Source organism: Electrophorus electricus, chromosome 4 (assembly GCF_013358815.1).
Source record: "Electrophorus electricus isolate fEleEle1 chromosome 4, fEleEle1.pri, whole genome shotgun sequence".
In the NCBI taxonomy this organism is placed as follows: domain Eukaryota; kingdom Metazoa; phylum Chordata; class Actinopteri; order Gymnotiformes; family Gymnotidae; genus Electrophorus; species Electrophorus electricus.
The window spans coordinates 25,529,763-25,555,447 of record NC_049538.1 but is presented as its reverse complement, the minus strand read 5'-3'; the positions used below and the strand labels follow the sequence as shown (position 1 = coordinate 25,555,447).

General features: G+C 37.8%; 1 protein-coding gene across 2 annotated transcripts in view; it reads left to right on the top strand.

Annotated features, from left to right (window-relative positions):
• Window positions 1-25,685, top strand: part of luzp2 (leucine zipper protein 2) — a 66,905-nt gene that overhangs the window by 22,328 nt on the left and 18,892 nt on the right. For both annotated transcript variants that reach the window (XM_026999580.2, XM_026999581.2), the window contains exon 2: window positions 24,178-24,289. In XM_026999580.2, the coding sequence (XP_026855381.2) occupies window positions 24,178-24,289 (112 nt within the window). The remainder of the gene's footprint in view (window positions 1-24,177; window positions 24,290-25,685) is intronic.

The following is a 25,685-nucleotide window of genomic DNA, read 5'->3' as shown; positions in this document are numbered from 1 at the left end:
CTCTTAGCCTAGAGCTAGAAACTAGCACAGCTCCTGAGCCCTGATTGACTGCAGAGGAGCCAGAAGAAGGCTGTAAATGACCCATTACAGACAGTGCCCAGACACACTGATACTGGGTCTAAGTGGAGATAATTATGGCTGGAGATGCTTGGCAGAGTTAGAGAAAAGAGGCGATGATCTGACAGGAATGTAGCTTGACTAAATGAGAAGGATGAAATATATGCAATAAGTGAATTTCAGAAAAGCCAAAATGATCTTTGTAAGGATTTGCGCTCTGTAATACTAGCTCAGTGCATTCACAGTTTTTTTTTTTTTACTTTGTTGATGCTAATTGTTCTATGATATAAAGTAAAGATGCTGGTGATGATTTACACAGCATTTTTAAAGGAAAGCTTTAAGAATAGTGTTGCCGAATCTATGGAGAGCTGAAACATACTGTAGTTATGTGGACATATACAACTGCAGCTCCACTTATATTTCAGAGAAAGACATAGCTTGGCATTCATGGATATCTATAAGGACAGCTGCCAAAAGTGTCATCCACTGTGGTGAGGATGAGTGGTAATCCGAATGACAGAGGATGGGCAGGTGGTTTCCTTCTCAGTTATAATGAATTGTGCAGCTGAGATCAAATAAAACACAGCAGAGTACTACCATGCTAACTAAACATTATATATAATTTGCACTGAACTAGTGCTGAGAAAGTTGTTTTTATATGATTCTGTTGTCTTTTCCTCCTTTCTTCTTTAATGTTTATTATTCATTGTTTTCCATCTTTTTCAATGTGTGGAGATATATTAGCTTGCTGTCTGGTATGGATGCTTCAGTCTTCGCTGTATTACAGGCTGGGGCCTGGCAGTTCAAGCCATTGGCCAAATGTTATTCAGTGAATAAGTAAGATCTATTACATCAGCCCTGTGTGATACAAAGTTAAGTCTCTGAAATCACAATCTGCTCCTTACATTAGGATTATTGTAGAATTATGGAAAAAGCAATGTCCATCTATGCCTCTAAAGAATGGACTGAATGAAGTGAAACATTTGGTGGGTGAATTCATTGGTTGCATAAATGTTATTTTTTAATGAGCAGACTTCTGAGGTCACAGAAAGCAAAACTAGGACAGAGCAGTGCAAAACACCGTCGGTCCTTTACCCAGCAGAAAGAAAACTTGAATTTTTGAATTGAACTCTATTCAGAGTCAGTTACAGAGAATTTTTCCCATTGTGTATCATAATTGGTTTTAATTTGTGTATTGTAAATCACAATAATCCATCAGTCAAGAATTGTCATTTTTCAAACAGAACACTATTGTAGAATTACTGTGACATTTAAGTCATACTTTTAAGTCATACTTAAATGTAACTATGAAGTATATCAACAGTGGTAAATTCAGAGTAAGATTCAAATTTTCTGCATATGAATTCATTCTATGCTGATGATTTTGTGTATTACATCACAGATGTAGATATTGTGGAGTTTTACTTTTCATGCTTAAATAAAAGGAATATTTTCAGTGATAATTTCAGATACCACTTTAAAACCAGCACAGAGGCTATATTTTTAGACATTTCATAATATGAACTCATGAATCTTACCTTTTATGTTGAAATGTAGCAAGGCCTATATAAACAGCTACTATATTCTTTGCTTTGAAACAGAACCTATATTGCCTATAGCCATTAATCTAGTTAATTAGAGGCAAGTTGCTTTAGTCTCTAGTTAATTAGAGGTGAGCTGCAAGAGAAGAAAGGTAAAATGCCACAGAAAAGATGCTGTAATAATTTGAGTTTTACATTTGGCTTTATGTGGTAGAGATTTTTTGAGCATATTTATGAGCACTAAATCAATATTATGACATCCTCAGTAATAAAACATCAAAATCCAAAGGGTTGCATCAATAAATATCTCAAGAGCAAATGTATGGTTGAAGAATTCAAAATGGGTGACTCTATATATTCTTTCATTCCATTGGCCTTTGGCTGTATAATATTTATTCTGACCTGTCCTCTGAGTTTTTTTGCCCATCATACAGGTTTATTTGGCCATCTCCTTGCTTTTCTTGATCTTGTGTGGTGGGATGCATACTGTGTCTTAGTCTGTTTGTGTGCAGCTTCCAGCACTGTACTTGCCCTGTTCATGTGTGTTCTCCCAGGGTTTTGCCTCCTTAATTGGGAAGCTGAGTTAATTACTCTCCTGCTTACTGTTGGCAGGGTAACTGCAATCTGTCTGGAGATGGAATAAGGTCTGGTGTGCTGTCTCGAGAACCCATCAAGGGGGAAAAATGAGAGGAAATATACTCGCATTTGCAAATTGTGTAGACTGAAAGAAAGTCGTTTATGCCATTGGTTATGCCTTGGTAAAGTTTTATGCCACCAATGCTGTGCATAAGTGAAGTTGGTTTACTTTTTTTTTCATGATCACACAGTTACAAATGTACATACCAGCATTTTCAAAAGCAGATTTCCAAATGGATAATTTGCTTGTATCGAGACACTGACTGGTGGCCAATAAAACATACTTTGATTTAGTTTTCATTTTTCAGACTAATAAATATAAATCTTGAGTGGGCACTTTAACCTAGGCTTCATGATTAATGTGTTCCTCCAAATTAATGCTTTTTGTTTTCAGCATTTCATTGAATGACTGACCTGTTTTGTCCTAGACTGTTGTAATTTGTCATTTAAACTGAAATAAAACTTTGTAACTAAGGGAAAGTACATTGTTAAAGACGAATAACTCACTAATTAACTAAATTTGGGTTACAACACTTGTCCAGACACCAGTCAGTAAGCACAATTTGAGCCAGAATTGCACCTAATTACTGTAATTATGCAACTTTGTGAATAAATTCTAAAGCACCAAAGGCAGGTGTACTGGGATGAGGTGTACAGGTGAGGCAGGTGTACAGCTGAGGCCCACTGTGAATTTCTGGACCCTTCTTTCACATCATGACGAAACAGTGAGCTAATGGGTTTGATTCAAGACAAATCGGGTAACAAAACTTAATCAGTGGGATTATGAAACCCGTGGCTGCTTCTTAAAGTCGCACTGAAGCTGCAGGGCTGCCTGGTCTTTTATCTGAACTTGGCATTATGTTGCTCATAACAAAAGCTTGTGATTATCAGAACCAATTTAAAACCAACTCAAAGCAAAATTGAATAATGAGCTCTTTTACATTGTTTTACATTGTTACATTGTAGTTTACATTGACATGGTGCTAAATTTTGTTTCAGTCCTATGAATACAAATAGAGTCTTTTCTCTTGGCTCTTTTTTCTGTTAGGCTGAATTTAGGTCCAAGGGGGAGCATGCATCACGATTAGTGCCTCCCAGCTCCCGTGTTTTCCCTGTCTTGTGTATTTTAGTTCCATGCCATAGTTTCTGTCCTCGTTTAGTTCAAGTATTTAAACCCTGCCTTGTGGCCTTGGTCTTGGCTGTTCATTGTTTATTTCATTAGTTGTGTTTATTTGAATTTGTGCATTTATGTGTTTAGTGAATGTTTTTGAAAGCCCGTCTCGGTATACCTGTAAGGTTGTACTCTGTGTATCCTAGCCTGCTTCTTAGCCCTGAGTTTTCCCTAGTCTTTGTCATAGCCTGCTTCCCTTGTTTGCCTTCATATACTTTTGCTTTATGTTTCCTAGTTTTCATTTTTCCTAGCCCTTGTCTTGTTTTACTCATGTATCCATGTACTCTCCGTGTTGGCTCGATGACCCTGGACTACCCTTACGACTACGACTCTGGATTTGCCCTTAATAAATCTCGCTCTTCTCCGCACTTGCGTCCGTTTCTCACCACTCACCCTTACAGCATGGCTCCTCAAATACTTTTTAATAGTAGATTTCAATTATTGAAAAGGATTTAAAATATTTTCTGAAGAATGGTTTCAAACCACAATACAGCAATGGGTGGAAATTCAGTATATTTTTATTTGCTTAAGTTCATTAAATCATCTTGACCAAATGTGTTTCTAGTACACAGAGTGCTGCCTCTGTTGTATATTTATCTCTCTAGTGGCAGCATCAAAATACAGTATACAAATGTATTAGTCTATTTTGTAGTGCTTGTTATAAATATGGGCTTTTTTCCCCATGCAAATTCATTCCTCCAAACCACTGATGTTTTTTCCAAAACATTTTGATTGAGCACAGGTGTTAATAAGTACCACCCTGTGCAGAGGCCACTGTTCAAAGTAATATGCCATCATGGAGGATGCAATCATAGTCTATTGTTGAGGGAGGGATTCAGCACTAAGGGAAGAGCAATAAAGCTTTCAGAGCAATTTCATATGCAGAAATATATTCCATATCATACTTTTGAGAGTGACAGGCAAAGACAGGGAGGGTGATGATTATCATGCTATTGGATCATTCTACATGGTGATACAGAATGACAAATTTGAGACAAAGAGGATGTCTATCAAACCAACCGCAGCTTGGAAAGAAATGTCCTGTATGCCTCTACAAGAGAAGTTTGTCTCTGTCTCCTGTAGAGTATTAAAATGACATTCTGGAATCGTTGGTTCTTATTTTTTACTTGGCAAATACTTTCTTACATTAAATGTATTTGTATATTGTCAGCCCTGGCTAAAAGAAAGTTTGATTTCTTGTTTCAAGATGATTTAATTGTGTGTAATATAATGATCCTCATCTGGGGTGCAGTGGAGTGAATTTGTCTTTGTTGGTTACTGAGCCAGTTTGGAAGGTGAGTTCAGCTGTGTGGTGAGAATGTTCGAATCTGGAACAGAAAGGAAAATATCCTTTAAGACCTCCTCCAGAGAACATTTCTAAAACTTGAACATGTCCATGCGGTATTTTTATATACTAGAAGTCAAATCATGAGTGAAATAACCAACCGATAAGATATATTTTGGCTTTGGAACTGCAGTATACCAGCCAGTGTTTCATATGTCACAAACCTAAAGAACCATCAACTTATCAACTTGCAGGGTGGGGCTTTCAATATAATTTACATAATGTTACGGTCAAATGAGATGTAGCAGATGAGAAGTCAAGTATAGTATTTTGCAAGCTAAGATAAACACTATTTTCAAAATCTTAATCTGAAAAATCTTGAATCTGAAAATTCAAGACAAATGGGTAGTTTATTTTGGAAATATCAGACTGTCCCAGCCAAACTTCCAGAGAAAACTCTGGTTTGCAGTAGCCATTTCCAGAGTATTATTTTGAAATTTTTATTTTAAAAAGGGGGTTTTCTCACACACAAAAAAGAGGATTTTACCACAAAATTCACTTATTTTGAGGGCACAGTGAGTACGAGTTTATACATTTACTGTGTACAACATAGCTGCAGTGTGCTAGATAATGTTAGACAATGTTAGCTTACCAGGTTACATCATGATGCATGTCAATTGCTGACATGACATTCAAAATGGCTTAAGAATTTTGACAAAAGAAGTTGGAGCAAATGTTACTCAAAACAGTTTGTCAGATAGCTAAGCTGCTACATTAGATGATGGCTATATTCATAATATAATTCTGACAGAAAACTATACATGACTTCATGAAGAAAACATGTCATGATACATGTAATCCTCATAAGCTGCTAGTATAGTGTATATAATGCAAAATAAGGTTATCTAATTCAAGTGCATATAGCATGTGGCAAAAGCCACTATCTTACACATGTATAATCACACATGTATAATTATGAATCCCTTGTGGTCAAAAAGTAGCCAAGGTTAGTACATTTTGGAATGACCACCATACACAACACGTAAATACATATTATTATGCAACATGGATATGAGGTTGTTTGCTTTTTTTTTCAGTGGGGAATTCTAAAATTTATTATGTTATTCTTTTAAGAGTCTATGGTGTTCAAATGTTGCTTGTCAGGCCTGGCGATTGGAGCTAAGGTTGTCTAAAATTAGCAACACATTATTAGCTGTTTGTTAAGATAGTCAAGCTGAAGGCTTGTGTTATCTGTTACTGTTATATGTCTAATGTTGTAGTGTGAAATAAAATACATAACCATTCTGATACATCTACTTGTTAGTGAACCTTTACAATTCACTCATCTTCTCAGATGCTTTGCAGTTTGAATAGGTATGGCTGCATTACTCCAATATTACCAGTTGCCATTGTGTAGTGTACAGTAGCTAGCTATACCTAGAACAAACAGTGTTTTTTGCGTTGATCAGCATAATAACAATGCAGAGTTACATCTAAGTTATTCTTTTGCAATTGAGTATTTTTTTCTTGGAAATAACTTCTAAATATTTAATTTTGTTGAACAGAGATTAGTTTTTATGGGTTCAGTCGAGGAGGCTGAGATGGTCTTTAATAGGAGACAATGTATAAAATAAGATTGCTTGTGTCCTAGTATACAGTGCTTGTTATTATTACATATCTTGTAATTCCTTCAAGTTTGCGGTGACATGAGAGCAAAATTAAAATAATTTTAAGTTGAGCCTACAGTCTAAAAATGTACATCCCAAACATATTCTGTTATTCCAACCAAGAACTGAGGTGCAGAATTTGTTCTGTGGTGGTTCGTGGGTAGCACTCTTTTTGCCAGGACTAGTAACCACCACTGTCACAGGCTTATTGACCAGTCACCCTCAGGGGTCTGCCTCAGAAAAATGACCAAAGGAGCACTCTGATAAAACAGTTCTTTTCAGAGAGAATAGCACATCAGCATGAGGAAAAGATCTGTAGATCGATAGTGACAGAAGTTCTCCCAAGGCACTTCATGTTCAATAGAATGTAGGAACATACACAAGGAGAGTGTGACATTTCCACGAGGCACAGCGGAAAACACGACCAGCCCCAGGGGACCAAAGTGGGCTAATGTGCAAAGGAAGGAGAAAACCTAAGTTAACAGGCAGATCAGTGGAACAGATCCTAAAAGATAAACCATATTAGTTCCTTAGTGACTGTTAGTACACAATAGGTATACACATAGGTAAATGCCATAGCTACACAGAACAACAATAATCTGGAGCTTCCTGAAATTAAAAATGTACTCAAAAGAGAAAAGCTTCCAAAAGTGTGGTTAACTTGCTAAACACATTCATGCAGTAGGTGTTAATTGAGTTCAATTTGGTGAGATGAATCTAACAGCACAAATTCATATCTTGAACAGTAAAACTCAGAAGTAAAATGTGAGATTTAAGCAGGAGAATTAATATTTCATCAAAAATGTTCACTTCTATTTAGTTTTTTGTCAGCTCATAGGAAAAATCCACTGTTCCTTCATAACCTACAGGATGGCTAAGGACTTATTGATGGATTTAATATGACTTGTGGAAGTTACAGTGCAAAGGAGCTTCTAACGATGTGCATTTCATGGAACATTAGTCACACAGCTGAACGTTTATCTACCTTACAAGTTTATCAATGTCCTGCAGAGCCATAACTTTAAAATGCACTTTCAAATAATGTCGGCACAGTGGATGTTTAAAAGATATTGGAAATTGATATATGAATCAAATATACTGTTGTACCTGAGTTATGTTTTCCATTTATACATTTATCTCCAAAACTGACAATCACACCAGGCAAGCCATTGTAAAATGTGTTAAATTAAAATTTAATTTTCCATTCTCATCATGAACATGTCATATAGATGTATGATATCTATACATCAGCACTCTATCTTTGCCATCCTGGGTCTTCACATTGCACTGCAATACCACAAATCCTGGATGGCAAATGGCAGCTTATGTCTCATCTGATCTACAGCACAACACTACATTACATGCTACACCACAGAACAACATGCTTAGCTGCACCATCCGGCCATGTGAACCACCATGATTCCCAGCAAAATTGCTTTCAGAATCCAACAGGGAAGCTGAAACCTAGATCCCAGAGGTAAGACACACCTCTGCATCGCTAATCAATATGTTTATGTGGAATATGCCTGTTTTGTTTTTTTTTTCAATTTTTTTTTTTTTTTACAGAAAGTAATTTGTTCTTCTCCTTTGTTTGGTAACCTTGAAAGAAGAACTGTTAGATTAATTGACTACAGTGTTGGTGACTCGTCTTTTTCTCCATAAGAGAATTTGGCGGAACAGGTATTTTCAAATGTTATATTTCAAAAGCCACAGAAATGCAGTAAGCATCTAATCATAAAGAAAATACTTAAGCATCAGTATGTGTTCTTCATACAATATAATTTAGTTTTTTTCTAAAACATTATACTTTCTAAATGTTTAAACTAAACTTAATGTTGTTTGCAACAGCAGTTTATAAGCAACATTGACATGTACCCTATATAGACATGCTTACAAAGTTGGGGTACATAATATTGTTTGGATGAAATTACCACACCCCTGGTTAAAAAACAGTACCAAAAGTGAATTAAAGTGACTTGTTCTTGCTATGAAAAAACAAAGAAATAAACAATGAAATAATTGGTATTCCAATCATTATTTTCTTATCAAACTGTGAGCTGGAAAAATCACTGGGCTGAACCTGGTGGCCATAGAAGTCCATCACCACAGCAAGGTTAATAGCAGATGGCGCTGAGGGATCGATCTTGGTGGATGTCAGGCCACCTGAGATAGCGATCCACTGAGGGATGGATGTAATGATGGGACCTTCAGCAAGCACGCTACTCAGCTGAGGTTGGTGGAGGATGAGCCAGTCTGGAGGAAGAGCCAGCAATTGCTGGGTTTGGTGGAGGACGAGCCAGTCTTACTTGCTGGGTCTGGTGGAGTGCACTTCTAAAGGCTGTTAGTGCAGCATAATCTTGTCATCTATAATTCTGCAAGTCCACATAAACTGTGTGTTGAAATTGTGCACAAGTGCAAATTGTGCAAATATACTGATGTATGTAACCTTAATTCAGTGCATTTAAAAAGGTTCTGCACTAAATAATAGCAACAGGAATGACAGAATGTCTTGTAAAAAGCAGTTCAGGAGAGCTTTAAAAGAATTGGGTTATAAATAAATATGATGATTCAGTAGTCTCCACTACAGCTCAAAGGTTGAGTATAAGTGATGGTTTTGTCATGCCAATAGTATGCTGATGAGAGGAGAGCATGCAAGTCCTTTGTATTCAGGCATGAACAGATCACTTTTTAAATGCATCTCTTCAAGCAGCTAACTGAACCATTTAAAAATGACCACTATAATTACTTTTGTGCTAAGTCACTCTACTGAATTATAATGAATCAGGTTCCATAATGTTGGGGAAAGAAGCACTTGCCAGTAGAAGTGTCGATCTAGTTTGCTGCTAAACAATTAGAATATTACTTAACCAATTGTAGTGTTTAAGTAATTTGCTGTTAATTTGAAGTTAAAATCTTATGAGTGCACTGATGAGAATAGTTCAGTGTTTGGGGTGGGTTGGAAGGAATATTCTCATAGTCTTCTGTGAAGTCTACTTTAGATAGGCCAAGCACGAGTTAATGTATCTGCATTAATTTATTATGTACAAACAGATCCAGCAAAATGTATGTTATTAATTAACTAATAATATTTCTGCATATACACATGCTTAATAAGGAAATAGGCTAATGTTGATGACTACTATATATTTTAAAGGTATCCTAGAGTCAAAATTATCACTGAGCCAATAAAACATTATTCATCTTCGTGTGTAACCTTGACTCTCATCTCCCAGGAGGTATAGGTAGTTACTAGTTCTTCACTGTTGCAGACCAGTGACACACAGATACACACACACACACACACACACACACCCACACACACAAACACACACACACATGCACGTGTGCGTACACACACTCACAAAAACCTGAGAAGTGATTCAGTGTCACTGGAGATTTCTGTAGCGTCTATCCTCAGAGGAGGACACCAGACCCAGATTAAAATAGGCTTTTCAAAGCATGAAGTGCATCATCAATGCGAGTTTAGACACCAGGACGTGACACACGTGCTGTGCAGTGTTTTACATAATGAGCTTAGCTGAGAGCCAGTGACCGGAGGGTGGTGAGGACACAGCGTGATCCCTGTACAGCCATAAGGCCCCATCGTCTGTCACTCAGCGCCCCAAGGACTCAAGTTGCAGGAAGGCATATATTCATACAACAGGCTTCTGCATACAGGAGAGCAGTGCCTCTGTTGTGTCTTCGCATATATTTGGCAGATTTGTTGGGCATGTGAGCAAAGCCTTGTCTCTTCATGCTGAATGGCCTTCATGGAGCTGGCATCTGCCTTGAGCATCTTTCTGTGCCTGCTCACAGCATGATGCAAAAAGAAGAACTCAGGAATCAGCAGCAGTTTTTTTCTTTTTTTCCTTTTGCATTATTTTCTTTCTATTCATTAATTATGGGACATTAAACTCTAAAAATAACCCACAAAAAAGTTTTCAACTTTCAGAAAAAGTCCTCTTTAAGTAGTGCAAAATGTGCTTTTTTGGAGGGTATAGGGGTTGTCATAACAACTGTTTCTGTCAGATTACATTGTGAATTTGCAGTTCCATGTCATTATTTTTTCATCAACATTTTTTTTTTTTGCTTTTAGTTTTTACAGAGAGACTGTGTGTGTGTGTGTGTGTGTGTGTGTGTGTGTGTGTGTGTGTGTGTGTGTGTGTGTGTGTGTGTGCGTGTATGTGTCAGATTGAGACTTTGATTTCCACCCTGTGAGGGAGTGCTTGATCCCTGTATTTTCAAAGCAAGGCAGCTAGGCCTTCAGCATGCTACGAACTAAAGGAATCCTACTGAACATAATAGAAGGAGACAAATGCATCACTCTAGCACATAAGTTGGCATGACTTTAAACCAGTCTCTGTCTAATCTAATAAGAGGAGCTAGTTTCAGGTTGCTGATGCAGTCCCCTAGTTCCCAGTCCCTACACAGTGGATGGCTCTGCTAGGAGCTCACAGATGCTTTAGCGCATGAGGTTAAGTCTGTGTGTTCTAAACCCTAGTCACCATTCAGAGCTGGTGATAAGTAGGTCATTTAGCAGAATTCCAGACCATATGAAAAGAAGTGGTACTGTGGGAGGGAACAAAAGCCTGGAATTGTGATAAATACATAGGCTAAAGCCTTTGTCATGTTTTAACTGCTGTAATCTAAGACTGTTGCCACAGTTAGTATAGAGAAAGCCAAAGATAACTGTGGGAAAAGTTTGGCAACAATGAGACTCCTTAAATTAGCTTTCTTTGACAGCTTAATCAGGAATAAACTTTCTTGTGTACACTTTTAAGAATACTATAGTTAATACAAATTGGCATTTCAAAGAAGCTGCCTGTCTTTTTACTCTAGGGAGTTAGGAAAGGCTCCAATTATTGCCCTTGAAAACAATCCCAAGTCCATAGTAAAGAGATTCTAGGAAATTGGTTTCCTCCAGACAAAGCTTTTTTTTTTTTTTTCTCAGCCTGCAGATCTTTTCCACTAAAGTGTTTTTAAATGCAGGATTTAGGTAGACTACAAGGTACACTTTTCAGAAGAATTTCATAAGACGCTAAATAGAATTTGTGGTGATTTTTATATAACATGTATGTGAATATGCCATTTAAGAAAACCAGATTATTTTACACTGTGACATATCAATTTACTTGCTCTAGGTCAGTGGTACGCTAATATTTCAGACTCTGCATAGAATGCACCACCACATTCTTATGACCTTCCTTCAGAATGAGATCTAAAAAAACACTTGGATGTTCAAGTGTTATATTGCTATCCTTTACAGATTATTGTTATTAACAATGCATTTTTGAGTGGCTACAGTGTACTGCCATGGCTGGTGTTGACCATGAAAACCATAACTTACTTTTTTTGCATCTAGAAAAGTTGATTTAAAAAAGTAAATTAGTGTCAAAATTGCAAGGCTCACTTTTATGAATACTGTTTTGAATTTCAGTAATGAAAATTCTTTCCTCAGTTGGAATGCTTTGGATGATTTTTCTCAGTAGCAACTTGATAGGTATCACCCCATTTTTTTAAGGGCAACACAATAATGGACACAGTAACAAAAGCAATTTCATCTACAGGGGCAAGAATGACCATGGTGCTTTGGCAGATACAAAGGTTCCAGCATTATATGTGCCTGATATCCAATCTGACAGTGGAGTCTTCTTATGCCGACACCTCCAGATTATCAGAGGGGATATTCTTATTCCTACATATGAAAAGAGTCCAGGACCTGCTGTGTCAGGCTCTAAGTGGTCATTGATTCTTCCTTTGACAGGTCGTGCCTACACCTTTAATGGGATGTCTAGCACAAGATTAGGGAAACCAATAGCACTTCTTCTGGTCTTGTATTCTTGACACTAGGTGGGCACTTCTACATGTTTCTGTGGACATGCTCTGTGGGCATCAGAATGTTGAAGTTTACTTTTGGGGTTCAGTTTCAGGTCTCAGTTTTAGGTCTTGTCAGGCACACTGTGATGAAACTGACACTGTACTGCCATTTTAACAAGCTCAGTAATAGAAAAAAACTTTTAGGCTTAGAAATGGCATTCTGTTTAGTTGTTTTTTTTTTAATTAGTGTAGTAATATGTTGTCTAATAATGTAGAACAAAATAATGTAGAATTCAGTTGGCGAATTGAATGTCATTATGCCTTGGAATGTTATTCTGATTTACAGATTCTACAAATAACTGCCATCTAGGTTTGACTGGCATATCAGTTGGTTACTATCCTGGTTTAGGGTGGATATTTTTCATACTCCCTTGCTAAAACTAGCATTAAGCAAGAATCTTGGTGATTTGTTGAAGTATGACAAGATATTCTGGTCTGTGGCATTAAGAATCCACAACCTTCAACCTTTAGCACAATAGTTTTAACGAAAAGTGTTTTATTCAAGTATAATGTAATGTATGGAGTCTAAAAGATGGCTGCGTTTAATTCTGTGCTGAAATAATGGTGCAGTGCAGTGGGAGACAGGGAAAGGGACAGGTCATTAGCATCATCACCACATGTGCTAGAAGTTCAACAAATTAAAGCTAACTATAATGGCATAAAGTAAATTCTACTGTTTCATTTTCACTGTTTTTGTGGTGAAATGTAAATCAGGTTGAATGAAGAAACTAAGTTACCTCTATTTCTTACTTACCTCTAATTATCTCTAACCTATATTTCATTAACCTTCATTTTATTGCGGTATAATTTAAATTAAACCATTTTAAATCCAGTGCTGGGGGGCAGAGGAAAAAACCTAGCTTTCGCTTTCTCTCTCTCTCTCTCTCTCTCTCTCTCTCTCTCTCTCTCTCTCTCTCTCTCTCTCTCTCTCTCTCTCTCACACACACACACACACACACACACACACACACACACACACAAACGCAGACACACACAAGCACACTCATTGCAGCAGATGGAGCAATCAAACTTCATAGATGCTTTTTAAATCACACCATGATAGGATGGGATGAACATTTGGGATGGTTTCATTTCGCAAGAGATGACAGTGATTGCCAACACTGGTGGCTGTTGCAGTTGGCAGAGCTCTATGACAAGGAGCACAACCCTCACTACCAGCACTCAAGAAGTATGATAGTTCAGAGAGCAGCAACTGTCTGTAGCAGTTTCCTTTTATACAGGCAAAGAGTTGACATTTGAGTGTGCTGGGATTTAGAAATAAGTTTGCTGACAGTTTTGTTGACAATGTGTCTGTTTTGCAAGATGGTGATTAATGATATTTGTATATACAGACTTTGTAAATACAATGCAAAGACTGGTAAATTTACGATTTTATTTGAAATGAGAATGTAAGAATGGCTCAAACAACTTGTTTGGTTGTTTTTACTTGATTGTTTTCCAAATCTCTGAAAACAAAGAATAAGCATGAGCTTTGTGTCACAGTTTGACCCCTACAGTGCAGCTCCAGTGCTCCCCCTCTCCTGATTATTAGCACCTGAACCTCATTTGACATCTTTGTATGTGTTCACGAAGCCTTACACCTTGCCATGAGTTTGTGCCTTACCATCTTTAATTCCTTGTGAATACCCAATTCTTGTTTGTTACTCTATTTCTTAAAACATTTTGTTTTATTGTTCAGCAGTATCTCTGAGTTGTTACAGAAGACTTCATTTTAACCATGGATGCAGCAGAAATTAAAACCTTCTCTAAGCAGTCAACCTGGAGGACGTTTTGTTGCAACACCAACAGCAAATTTAACAGTAGCTGGAATAACTACTCCCACAACACCTTGTAATGACATCACCTCCTCCATGGACATTCTTATAAGCCATCTGACAGCTCTCCATACATCATCTGTTCCCACAGAGGTGCAGATAAGTCTCCCTGTTCTTCTCCATGAGTCAAAGCTGTCCAAACCAGAGAAGTATGATAGTAAACCATCGAACTATGGAGGACTCTTGCTTGGCATCTCTAGAACTTAAGCGTTGCTTTTGTGGTTTCATTTGTCTCTGGCAAAGGGAGAGCTTGGACAACTGCAATATGAGAACAACAGGGAGAGAAAGATTGCATGATCCTATGATCTCTTTATCACACTCTTCTGGTCAATATTGGATCATCCACCAGGGGTAGACAGTCAAGAGGACATTTTCTGTTAAAACAAGAAAACACTTCAATCAAGTATGCTACTGAATTTTGTGCACTTACAGTGCAGCCCGGATTTCTTTGTCAAGGACAAGGACAATAATTAAGTTATATTTATATAGCACCTTTCAAGAAACCCAAGGTCACTTTACAATTAACGCACACACCTTTTACATCCAGTCACACAATGATGGGAAGTGGCAGCCAATTACACACAGTGTACTCTCAACTGGTATCCTCAGCCCTCTGAGGGACTGAATCGGTTGCAGGGAGTGGAGATAGGATATCACCCAGGACAGAGCTTCATCCACCACTGGGTATGTAGACGCAATCATTCACACACACACTCACACAAGGACAACTTTATTAGACATGCAGACACACAATCATTCACATACACCAGGGCAATTTATATAGGATGCCAGTTGACCTAACCTTCATGTTTTTGGACTGTCTGAGAAAACCAGAAACCCCAGAGGAAACCCACACAGACATGGGGATAACATGTAAACTCCTCCCAGATAGAGACAATCCCAGACCTTACCATTGGCAGGCAAACATGCTAACCACCAAGCCACCATGCTGTGAAGTGCCAGTCTCACCCACATGAGACAATAAATTATTGTCAATTATTGTCATCATTGTTAATAAAGATTACAATCAGGACTGTATCTGATTGTAAGTGGGGACTTGGGTCACTTCCATCCTTCATCCAACACACATCCCAAAGCCAAGAAAGACTGCTTCCATCCTCCACCGAGTGTGACTACCAGTGTGTTTATTCTGGAATGGTAGTGATATCCCTGTCATTGGTTTGATAAATATCCCAGAGTCTCTAGATTCTATTGATCAATGTGTGGCAGGGCACTGCAAATTCCTTTCCAACCAATGGACAGAGCTCATTCCTCAGGAGCATCAGGATCTTTAAGGAGGTTTTCAGCAAACGTGCCACCAGAGAATTACACTCCAGCATCCCAGGGACTGCAACATTGATTTTCTTCCTAGTGCTATACCTCTTCTCTCCTGAGTATATTCCCTGCCAGTAAAGGTTAGGATGGATTCTGGTAAGGTGGGAGTCTGTCAGTTTAGGAAATCCATCGGAGCTCTGTACAGATGCCGCCTCTTAAAAGCTCAACTTTCTGCTTTAGTGTTTACCATTGTCTGAGTCAATACATTATGAAATACAATGCACAAATATGAAAATCAGACATTAACCACTTAGTGAAATAAATATTGTGGTTATTGACCAATAACTTGACAGAACTATATTACATGCCTTGCCTTTCACATCATGCAGTATATGGTAATAATATGGATGCTTGGTATAAGTTTGTCAGTTTAGGAGGTTTATCAAAGCTTCACACAATTGCCTTCTCTTAAAAGCACATGTCTGTGTAACAGAATTATGTTGCTAGCTGAGACTTAGTTTTGGAGCTAAGCTAACTTTGGAGTCACTGGCTTGAGGGATGCTTTCATCAGACAAGCCCCTATCTTTAGTCATTTCTGGCTGCCAGAGATTCTAAAATGTGACAAATGTACTGAGGACATTTTTGAGCATTTGGGTGTCAACATGAGACATTAGAATCTTCCCAAGTCCAGTGGACAGGTGGAGAGACCAAACCAGGAATTATATTATCTCCACATTTACTGTGGAAGATCAGCAGGCTGATTGTAATAGATTTCATCCCCTGGTTGAGTAAACCCAGAACTCTTCTACTCAGTTGTCCTCCACAGTCACCTAATGCATGTTCTCCCTTAAGTACCAGATCTTCTATCAGTTAGCAAGTGGTTTAAGGGCAATGAGTAAGTGTGAGCTTCTGTCCACACACACCTGGAGAAGGCTATTAGGTTGCAGAAGACCCAAGCTGACTGTCACTTCAAGGAGGCTACTGAGTACAGAGCTGAGGAAAGAGTTTGGCTATCAACACCATATATCAACATCCTTCATCCTTCAAAGAAGGTCAGTCTATTCAAGATTATGAAGTGCATCGAACCGATAACCTACAAACTGTAAGTCCCTGCTCAGTTCAGAGTCTCAACCTCATTTCATTTCTCTCTTCTCAGGCCTGTAGGACCAGGTCAGATTCATTAGCTGGTAGACTGGGAGGATTACATATTGTGGAAGAGAGGCTCTACCCCTGCTGGGGATCCTTTGGACTCTCCTTTGATGGAGGATTTCTATTGGAAATGCACTGATTTCCCTGCTCCTCGTGGTCATCCGCTGGATACTAATTTTTCTGACTCCTGTCATGAGTTCACTCCCAGCAGTGTACCTCCAGTACTTTGCCTCTAACTTTGCCTTAGTATGGCCATTGTATGTTATTAAGAGTTTTTGTGGGTTTATTGCAAAGCCTTACACCTTCCTATATGTTTGTGCCTCACCTTTTCATTGCCTTATGAACGTTTGTGACTTGGTTTATAAAACTTTCTGCTATAGTGGTCACCTTTGTCTTAGTTGATGAAATTCACAAATTGCTAGAAATATGCTGGAAAATCAACTAGGCTTATGCTGTCTGTTAAATACATTAATCACTGAGAGCAATGCATATTGTGATTGTTGACCAATAACTTGACAAACTATATTACATGCCTTGCCTTTCACATATACGCAGTATATGGTAATTAAAATCTTAAAAAACAGTATATATAAGTGAACCCATATAGTAACCCATATAGTAAAAGTTTGCACTGAAAAGGTTGCACAGAATAAACAAATTCTTGCAACAATATAATGTTACTTTATACAGTACCATATATATATCATATATATTAATGTAATGTAAATGCACTGAATGCTATGTAATATTGGATCTCCAGAAATACAGATAGAGCTATAAAACAAAGATAGCTCTGATGTGGGTGCTGAATTTGAATTCAGTTTGACGCTACTTTAATTTTTTCATGTATCTATAATTATTTGATAAATTATTTGTATACCCTGTTCTTGTAAATGGAACCTAGGTATTGAGTTTTGGGGTAACATCCAAAAATATTCCCACAGTTTCTTAAAAGGGTGTTCATTTGATACATGGTTTTGTTTTTCTTTTGTAATTTTCATCAGAATCTTGCATTGAATTTGCTATACAGTATGCAGCATAAAACTTTAATCAAGACAGTAAAGTTCCTTCTTCATTGTGTAGTGTTATTTAGCATAAAAGAGGCTGACAAATTCCTTTTCCTTTACTTTAATGGGAAAAAGAAATAGACTGGAGGGATTAGCATTAAAAAAAGATCTGTTGGCTCTGTGTCCCAGTAATGCATGAATTTGGCACCAAGATGACCTGTAATGCACCTCAGTGTTGCTTTACCCTTCCTCACCCAAAAGGGCATACCCAAAAGACCCAAAAAGTCTTTTGTTTGGTGGGGTCTGTCAGATTGCTGTCCTTTCTCATGCATTTTATCAGTGCAGAGTCGAGCTCTAGTCAATACAGGTAATGGAAAGACATTGATTTTTAATGTTGCTCTGTTCTTAAGAATGAAATAAAGACTCTTCTCACCATATTGGGTATCCATTTGACATAATTAAAATGCATAGTTTGAGAAGCAAGAATCAGGTCATGGTGGTCACTGTGGCACCAATTAATTGAAATAAAGACTGTAATTCCATTGTAATATTTCACGTCATTAATACTTCAAGGCTCAAACTATTAAAAGTAGATAATATAATATTTAAAAGAAGAACAGAAATTACTAGCATGTTCTAGTATATGTATTAGCTGTTTCCCTATCACTGATCATTACAGCACATTGAGGGCTTAATAGTCTGAAGACCTTATGCTGCACTGCATGCTCTATTGCACATGTCCTTTCACTAGGGGTAGGTCATTTTCAAAGGTTAGTCAAATTATTATATCAATGACTGATTACTTTGCTCCAATTGCTTGTAATTTGTGAAGATAGATTTTTAGCTCTGTATCTCCCACTGATTCTTAGCAATAAGGCACAGTTTCAAAAAGGATTAGAGTATTTAAAACACATATTTACTCCCACTTCTCAGGTTTAAGGCTCACCGTGATATCCATAATGCGGATTATCTGAGGTTAACTGTGGTTAATTTTTGCAGAAGGGGAAGGGAGAAGCTTTAGTAATCCCATTAATATGGACACTTAGCACTAACTGTACAGTATAAAGTATTTTGTTTTCATGCATTTGGATGCTAGGTTTTGTCATGGTTATTCTACAGTCACTCATATTTTTGGTGATATCTTGCTTCTTGTTTACAGAAGCTTGTACTGCTCCATAGAAACTAATGATGTTGTTGCTTAACCTCAAGAGAAGAAAGGGATATTTGGGTTGTTTGGGGCTGTTTTGGAGTGGATGAGTTATAAGATTTAGATTTGGTTAGAAACACAGCAGCCTTTGATACTATGTTTGGTTAGAGGCAGGCCACTTACTGATAAGCTTATTTGAACTTGATTATTTGAATTTATTGTTGACATTGATAAAGACAACCTCAATGAAGAGATAAAAATCAATGGAGGAGCATTCAATTCAGAATGAAAAATCGGTCAAGGTTCACTGCAGTCTACATCTACATGATTTTCTGAATTTCTGTATATTTATTTATTTAATATCTTCAGTGCAACTTTACCCAAAATGCTACCAAATATATATGCCTTTGTGGGTGCATAGAGACAACAACACAACACAATACTCGCATTGCTATTATACTGGAATGTGTGCATTGCACCATGAAATCTGGTAGTTCATGATGCAGATGTGGTGATGCTGTTTTTCTGCAAATGAAGTTATTGTTATAACTGTCATAACCTAACAAGTGCCTTTTGGGTGAACCCCTGTGTCCTTGCAGACGTGTAGGCGTGATCACACAAGTTACTTCAATTTCCTGATGAAGGCCGGGCTGTAAAGGCAGGACAAAACATGAATCCTAGAGTACCTGTCTAAAGAGGAAGAGCATAATTTATCAGCTGTAGATCAGGATACAAAAGCTAAGTAGCGTGCACTGTACTGGCCAAATTTACCAGACGGCATTCAGAGGGAGATGAAAAGTATTCTGTGTATTAGGCTGAAAACCAATTTCTTTCAGATATTGCCACTGCAGTCATATTTTAATCTTGGCAGATCTGGCTAGCTACTCCTGGCTGTATAAATAAACAATCATCTTATCAAATGATGTCTCAGTTGGATGACCCATGTCACATGTCTGCATTGAGCTCAGGCCAAAGTACATGCATAGCAGAAGGACGATCAGGCCCTCCATCATATTCGCAGCCTTTAATTTTAGATTCACCACAGTGGAAATATTTACTTCTATCACACTAAAAATATTTACTTTAATTACACTGGAACTATTTACTTAAAACCAATATTATTTAAATATTATTATAATAATATGCAAAATTATGAAATCAGAAACTGCAAGATATGAGAGCAATTGCACTTTATTATAATTATGATATTTCACTGAAGAGTATTACAGTTACATCAGTTACACTGGACATTGTCTTGTTGGACAGAAATCATATTCATTTAGCAAAGAGATATGAGGGATTTTTCTTGGCAAATCCATTTTGAAATTTAATTTTAGAAGACATTGTATTTAATTTGAGAAGGCATTGTATTCTATAATGAGTAATGCTAATGCTGCTCATTTATTTTTCTTGTGTTCCAAACATTGTAGACAGAAGGGCCTGTCAAGGACTGCCTGTAAGAACGCTTCATTCTGTGCCCTGAACACATGGTCATAGCAGTACTGCAGAATTTTCCCAGCATTTTACTGATCTCAGAAACCACACACAAATGACCATTACACTGAGGATATAAAAATACCACGGCTGAAGCTTGTGCTAAAAAGTTCCATTAACATATATTATTTCTTTACTGTGCAAAATCTTTTTCTTTTGGCAAGAAGATGTATGCTCTCTTCTAACAAGCCCATTCTGAACATTTTGAATGGCGGCATTTTACATGAAAATTACCATGCCAACACAGGCTCTTAAATGTGGGCACAATAGCTGAATCAAATTTGTGCTTACAGAATGTCATTATTCTGCATCAGCTCCATGATGTTTTACGCAAACAGAATGCTTTTTCTGAGCTTCAGAAATAGTTAAACTTTTGACATGGTATAAAGTAAAACATGCTTTGTTGTACTGTGCACTAGCTGTATCATGAGTCATCCACAGTACACCAAACGGGAGGTACAAAGACGAAAAATATGTTCTAAATAGAGATATGTACCAAATGTCATTTGTTAAGAGGAAAGTTGATGTTTACATAGATTAATGTCCATGGTATTATTAATTTGGGTTTCTAATTGTAGGTTGCACTGTTATTTGTTTTCAGTACCTTTAGGAGAGTCATTCACTCATCACACTCACTATATAGGCAATGACTAGATGATTGTGGGCTGCTAAATCTTTGCTGGAGCCCCAGTCATGAGGAAGTATGGGATAGCAGGGCTTGGCCACATGCTGAGAGCTGCAGGCAATATAAAGCCTCTCTCAGAGGCTCTTTAAGGTTTATTTTGCAAACGTAGGGAATTATTGGACTTTTCATTAAGAACACTGCACATCATTCTCCCTTTGCCCTTTTTCCCAGTCAGCCAAATGACATCTGTAAGGTCTTTTTAGTGAAGGCACATGGTTTAAAACAATTAGAAGATGGAAACTCAGCCAGACATGAGGGATGAATTGGCAGAGACTTCACAGTCCTCACAGTCTGCTGCAGGAGGCAGGATGCAAAAGTGTTTCCCTGTATTGGACAAATTCCTTTATCCCTCTATTGCTCTCACTATTCCTCTCTAGATCTACAATAAAAATCATATTATAAAAGGCAGTCTGCATGTTATGACTTCAATATTCAAACGGAACCACATGTGATTTGCATGAAGTCATGAAAAGCCTTTTAGGAAAACATGGGGAATGTGTGATGAGCTCAATCAGCATTCTTTTCTATTGTAGCTTTTAAGGGAATTTAAGATTGCTGTGGAACTTATTTGGTCTCACCTCTCATCTAATCAATCACTCTTAACAAAAGCCTTATTTTAATCATACATAATAACTAATAACTATGGGTTATTTTTGATATCTTATATGATAACTTTGCACATTCACCTTGGACAAATAGGTTCTGACAGGGTCTTATGAAATGTCACTGGTGCGCTTGTGTTGGCCAAAGCCTGGTCCATCGTGAGCTCTTCTTATACCTCAGTCTTGTCCTTCTGTGTTGAGCTGTTGCACTATATGTACATTGAGCTTGTAAAATTCAGGGCTTTCTGCTCTTTTGGTTTAGGAAGGACCAGTTTCATGCAATTTATAATGATCTATGCTGTATATATGAGTTTGTGCAGGGTAGGGGTGCAGATTTTCTTTTTGGTTGTTTCATTGCTTTTAACAATTACAACATTACCAAGCAGGGGGCATTATCAATTTAACTTGTCTCTCAGAATCTGGTTAGTATTGTTCATCACTAACATCTCATTACAGGCGATATAGTGCATTAATAGCCTTCAGACAATGCATGACTCTAATCAAAAGTACGATCCTTGGCAACAACAGAGGACACATGGTGGAATGTGATCATAAGCCTGTTTGTCTGACAGACGTGTTCTCATTAGAACACTTTCCAGGGATCCACCCCTGCCCTAGCTGAGGGCCTGTCAGAGCAGCTATATCACTGGAGGCCACAGCACAATTATAAACGGGTGACAGTAATGACCAATTTATGCCTTATCCCATGGAATATAGATTCTATGGTCTATTGATAGCACAGTGATAGAGTTGTTTATATGTTGGCTAGTTTACAGTCTTCTCATTGCTCAGCCCTAGATGAGGTTGACTGCATCAGGTAATGAATAAGTTTAGTGAACAGGGTGTCTCTCCCTTTCTGAATACTGCCTTGATGGGTTCCACTGATGTCATGCAGGGACTGGAGGCATACAGTATGATTTACATATCCCCAGGTGCTACCTTTCTGTCATTGATGTACTCTATGTGCTGTACTGTCACACCGGATGTGCTTCCTGACACAAAATTGCAGTGGATGGCAGGGAAGACTGAACTGGAAATTAATCTGTGGCTGTAGATTCTTTGACGGAATCTTTCTTAACTTATTTAAAATTCATATTCAGGACAATGACAAAAGAAAAGCACTGAGGTCTAGATTGGTTTTATATTATGTGAGGTTCAGGATATTTATTTCTTTTTTGGTTTTTTTTCTACAGTGAACAGAGCATTCATGTTTCAACAGAATTTGTTGGTCACCTTTGTGTGAGTTAACAAAAATAAGGATTTTTTTTTTTCATGCATCAATATAAAATTAACAGTTTCACAGATGTTAACAACAACTCTTAAAGATAATTCTTTTCAACAAGAGATCCTCATGGAGTTTACTATAGATATTGTCACTTATAGCACTACAGCACGAAGGTATCTTCAAAACTTTGGAATGTTTTGATAACATTGATTTTTGTGCCCTTCATGGTGCAAGTGTGGGACAGCTAGTACAATGAAATGAGGCTTCCATGTAAATGAGGGGGCACTAAAGGCAATGTGATGGTCATTTTTAAAGAATTCTTGGTGATAAGCACGTCTAAGCTCAGCAGGACCTCTAAATCAAAGATTTGATCATTTGATGACTCCATTAGCAGGCACACAACAAAAAAAAATTTCGAAAAAATTACTGCAGGCATGGAGTTATTACAGTCATGATGCCATATGGCAGTAGATGCTTATGATTACTAACAGTTTCAGAACTGGCATCCTTTATGATATAACTTAACAACATGTTATGTACGCTACATGCGAAGAGACATAACTCTAGCTCCACCCTTACCTGACAAGGATAAGGAACGTGTAAATCTTGCTGTGCATAAATCTCAAGCTATTTTCATGGTATGAGACAACATGATTGGTTAAGATGGCATTAATTAATCTCTACATCAAATATATCTTATTTTCACCCTTTTGCAAATGAGGTTGGGTATGAGAAAGGTGCTATATAAATTAAAGTTATTATTATTATTATAATAATATATAATGTCCTTGCAACATGTAGTGGCAAATAGATGACAAAGGTAGAACTTTAAAGGTGTAATAAAACATAAATCATGGAGCAGCTGTCAATGCTAGAGAGCATGATTTATTATTTATGTATCAGTTATGTAAACCTCAGCAAACAGATGACTCAGAGCTCATACTGCATTTCATGCTCTATAACATTTTCAGTTATGTCAGATCACATAAGGCACAGATGTGATATTTTTCGTGATTTGCTATTATGAATAGAACAGCTGTAGACAAGTATGAAACTATCAATTTGAATGGCTGGTACTAATTAATCACCACCGCAGCCTTTTATTTACTTTCTAGTTTACCGAAGGATGCACCTGCATTTATATGAACAAAAATTGCAAGTGCCTTTTGATACATCATTATGCCCTTGCGACATATAGCTGCAATTGTGTAGGTTGTTAATTGTCAGTTAAGTTGTCAACTATATGACAAAGGTAGAGCAACTTGAGTTCTGCCAAAAAAGGAGATAAAACCTTGAAAGTAAACAACTGATGGGTCTTTGTGTATACATTCCAGTCATAGCCTTGAATATTCATTCACATACATTCAAGCAGAGTATGACTCTTCCAAGAGCACAACTCATTCTGTGTCTCCATGGCTGCAGCATCTCTAGGCAGAGCAGCTGTAGCCTGGCATTACAAATTGATTTGCTGAGGAAACTGCAGACTTAAAAGAAGTAATATTTGTCTCCTTTCTCTTCCTCTAGTTCTGAAGTGCTGGAAAAGAAGCTGAGGGAGGTGTTCACAGAGAGGACGGGAATCTTACGACAGCTCTCAAAAACATCAAAGGAGCTGGACAGCATAAAGGGTAACCTGCAGGTAATTATTTGCAGTTCCTGGTGAAATTCCAAGGAGATGACCAAGCCTGTCCCAACTAGTTGGTTGGGACTATTTCAGACAAATTCACTGACCAACTAACTAATGGCCTCAAATTCAAATTATCATCACAATTATGTTGCAGTCTATAACACAGGGACATGTGAGGGGGCGGGATGCATATGGTCTGTGTATGTTTATAGGGATTTTTCTAGGAATTGGCATCTTAACAGGCAGCACGAGTCAGAAGAAAGGCAGTTAAGGTAATCAGGGGCAAGTCCATAATTGCAGAGCAGAACACAGACACAGACAAAAACCGGGCAAAACAACAAGAGCACAAAGAAATCACAGCAGTGAAAGAAACCATGGCTTAGTAAGGCAAGTAACATTTGCAGGTCCCCACAAGACACAAAGGGAAACAGGGTTATACACAGACACTGATTATGGAGTTAACAAGCCACAGATGTGGCCGATAATGAGCAGGCAGTCTCTGGAGGAGCCACCATTGTTTTTTAACCTTAATTTATGGTTATTTGAGCTGTATTGCCTCAGATGTTCTACATGTCACCTGATGTGCAGGTCTAATTTTGTGCTTGTTTAGTGTTAACCAGGAGGCCAAATGCCAGTGACCTTTTAATTGCAACACTGAGATGGATGCTCTTTGTAGTTCACAAATGCTTTACAACTGAGGGACTCAGTTTTCCTCATTACTCACTCATCGACCTTTTCTGTGACTATGATTCACGATTCAGCAAGAAATGTCATTGTGAATGTAAATCATAACTTACAAGTAGAATATTTTTGAAGATTCTTTTAAAGAACAAAGCTCCCTTATCAAACATGTAAGGATTATAAAAAGAATAAAATAAAAATAGCCTGTCAAATAACATTTTTGTGGGCATCGTCTGAATGAGTTGTGGGTGCGGCACTACAGTCTGCATGGTAATGTCTTATCAAGACACCTGATAGCGAGAGTACAGCTCTGCTATTCACTGAGTACCATTGCCTCTGAGGACTGTAGCTGTCACAGTGGGGTGTGATACTGCTTTTCCCTGGGACCCTTGCCAAACAGCCATATCCCAAAAGTCTTGAGCGGAGGTCCTACCCTAGCAGTGGATTTTTCTGTAAAACCACAATCAACAGTAACCTTTTTATATTGATCAATTATGTATATGTGACCTTTGTTGAGCAGCTCTCCCCTCTGTCATGTTTATTTTTATAACGAGATCTCCCTCTAGTTCAGCGCATCATCATTAAACTTGGCCTAATGAAGCTCGTAGTCTTGGCGGGGAGTGTTGAGGGCCATGCTGTGGCGGTTCCTGCTTTTGGACTCCTGCCAGCTTGCCCTGCACAGAGGCCGCCATGTCAATCCCAATCCAGCTCAGCAGCTGCACAGAGG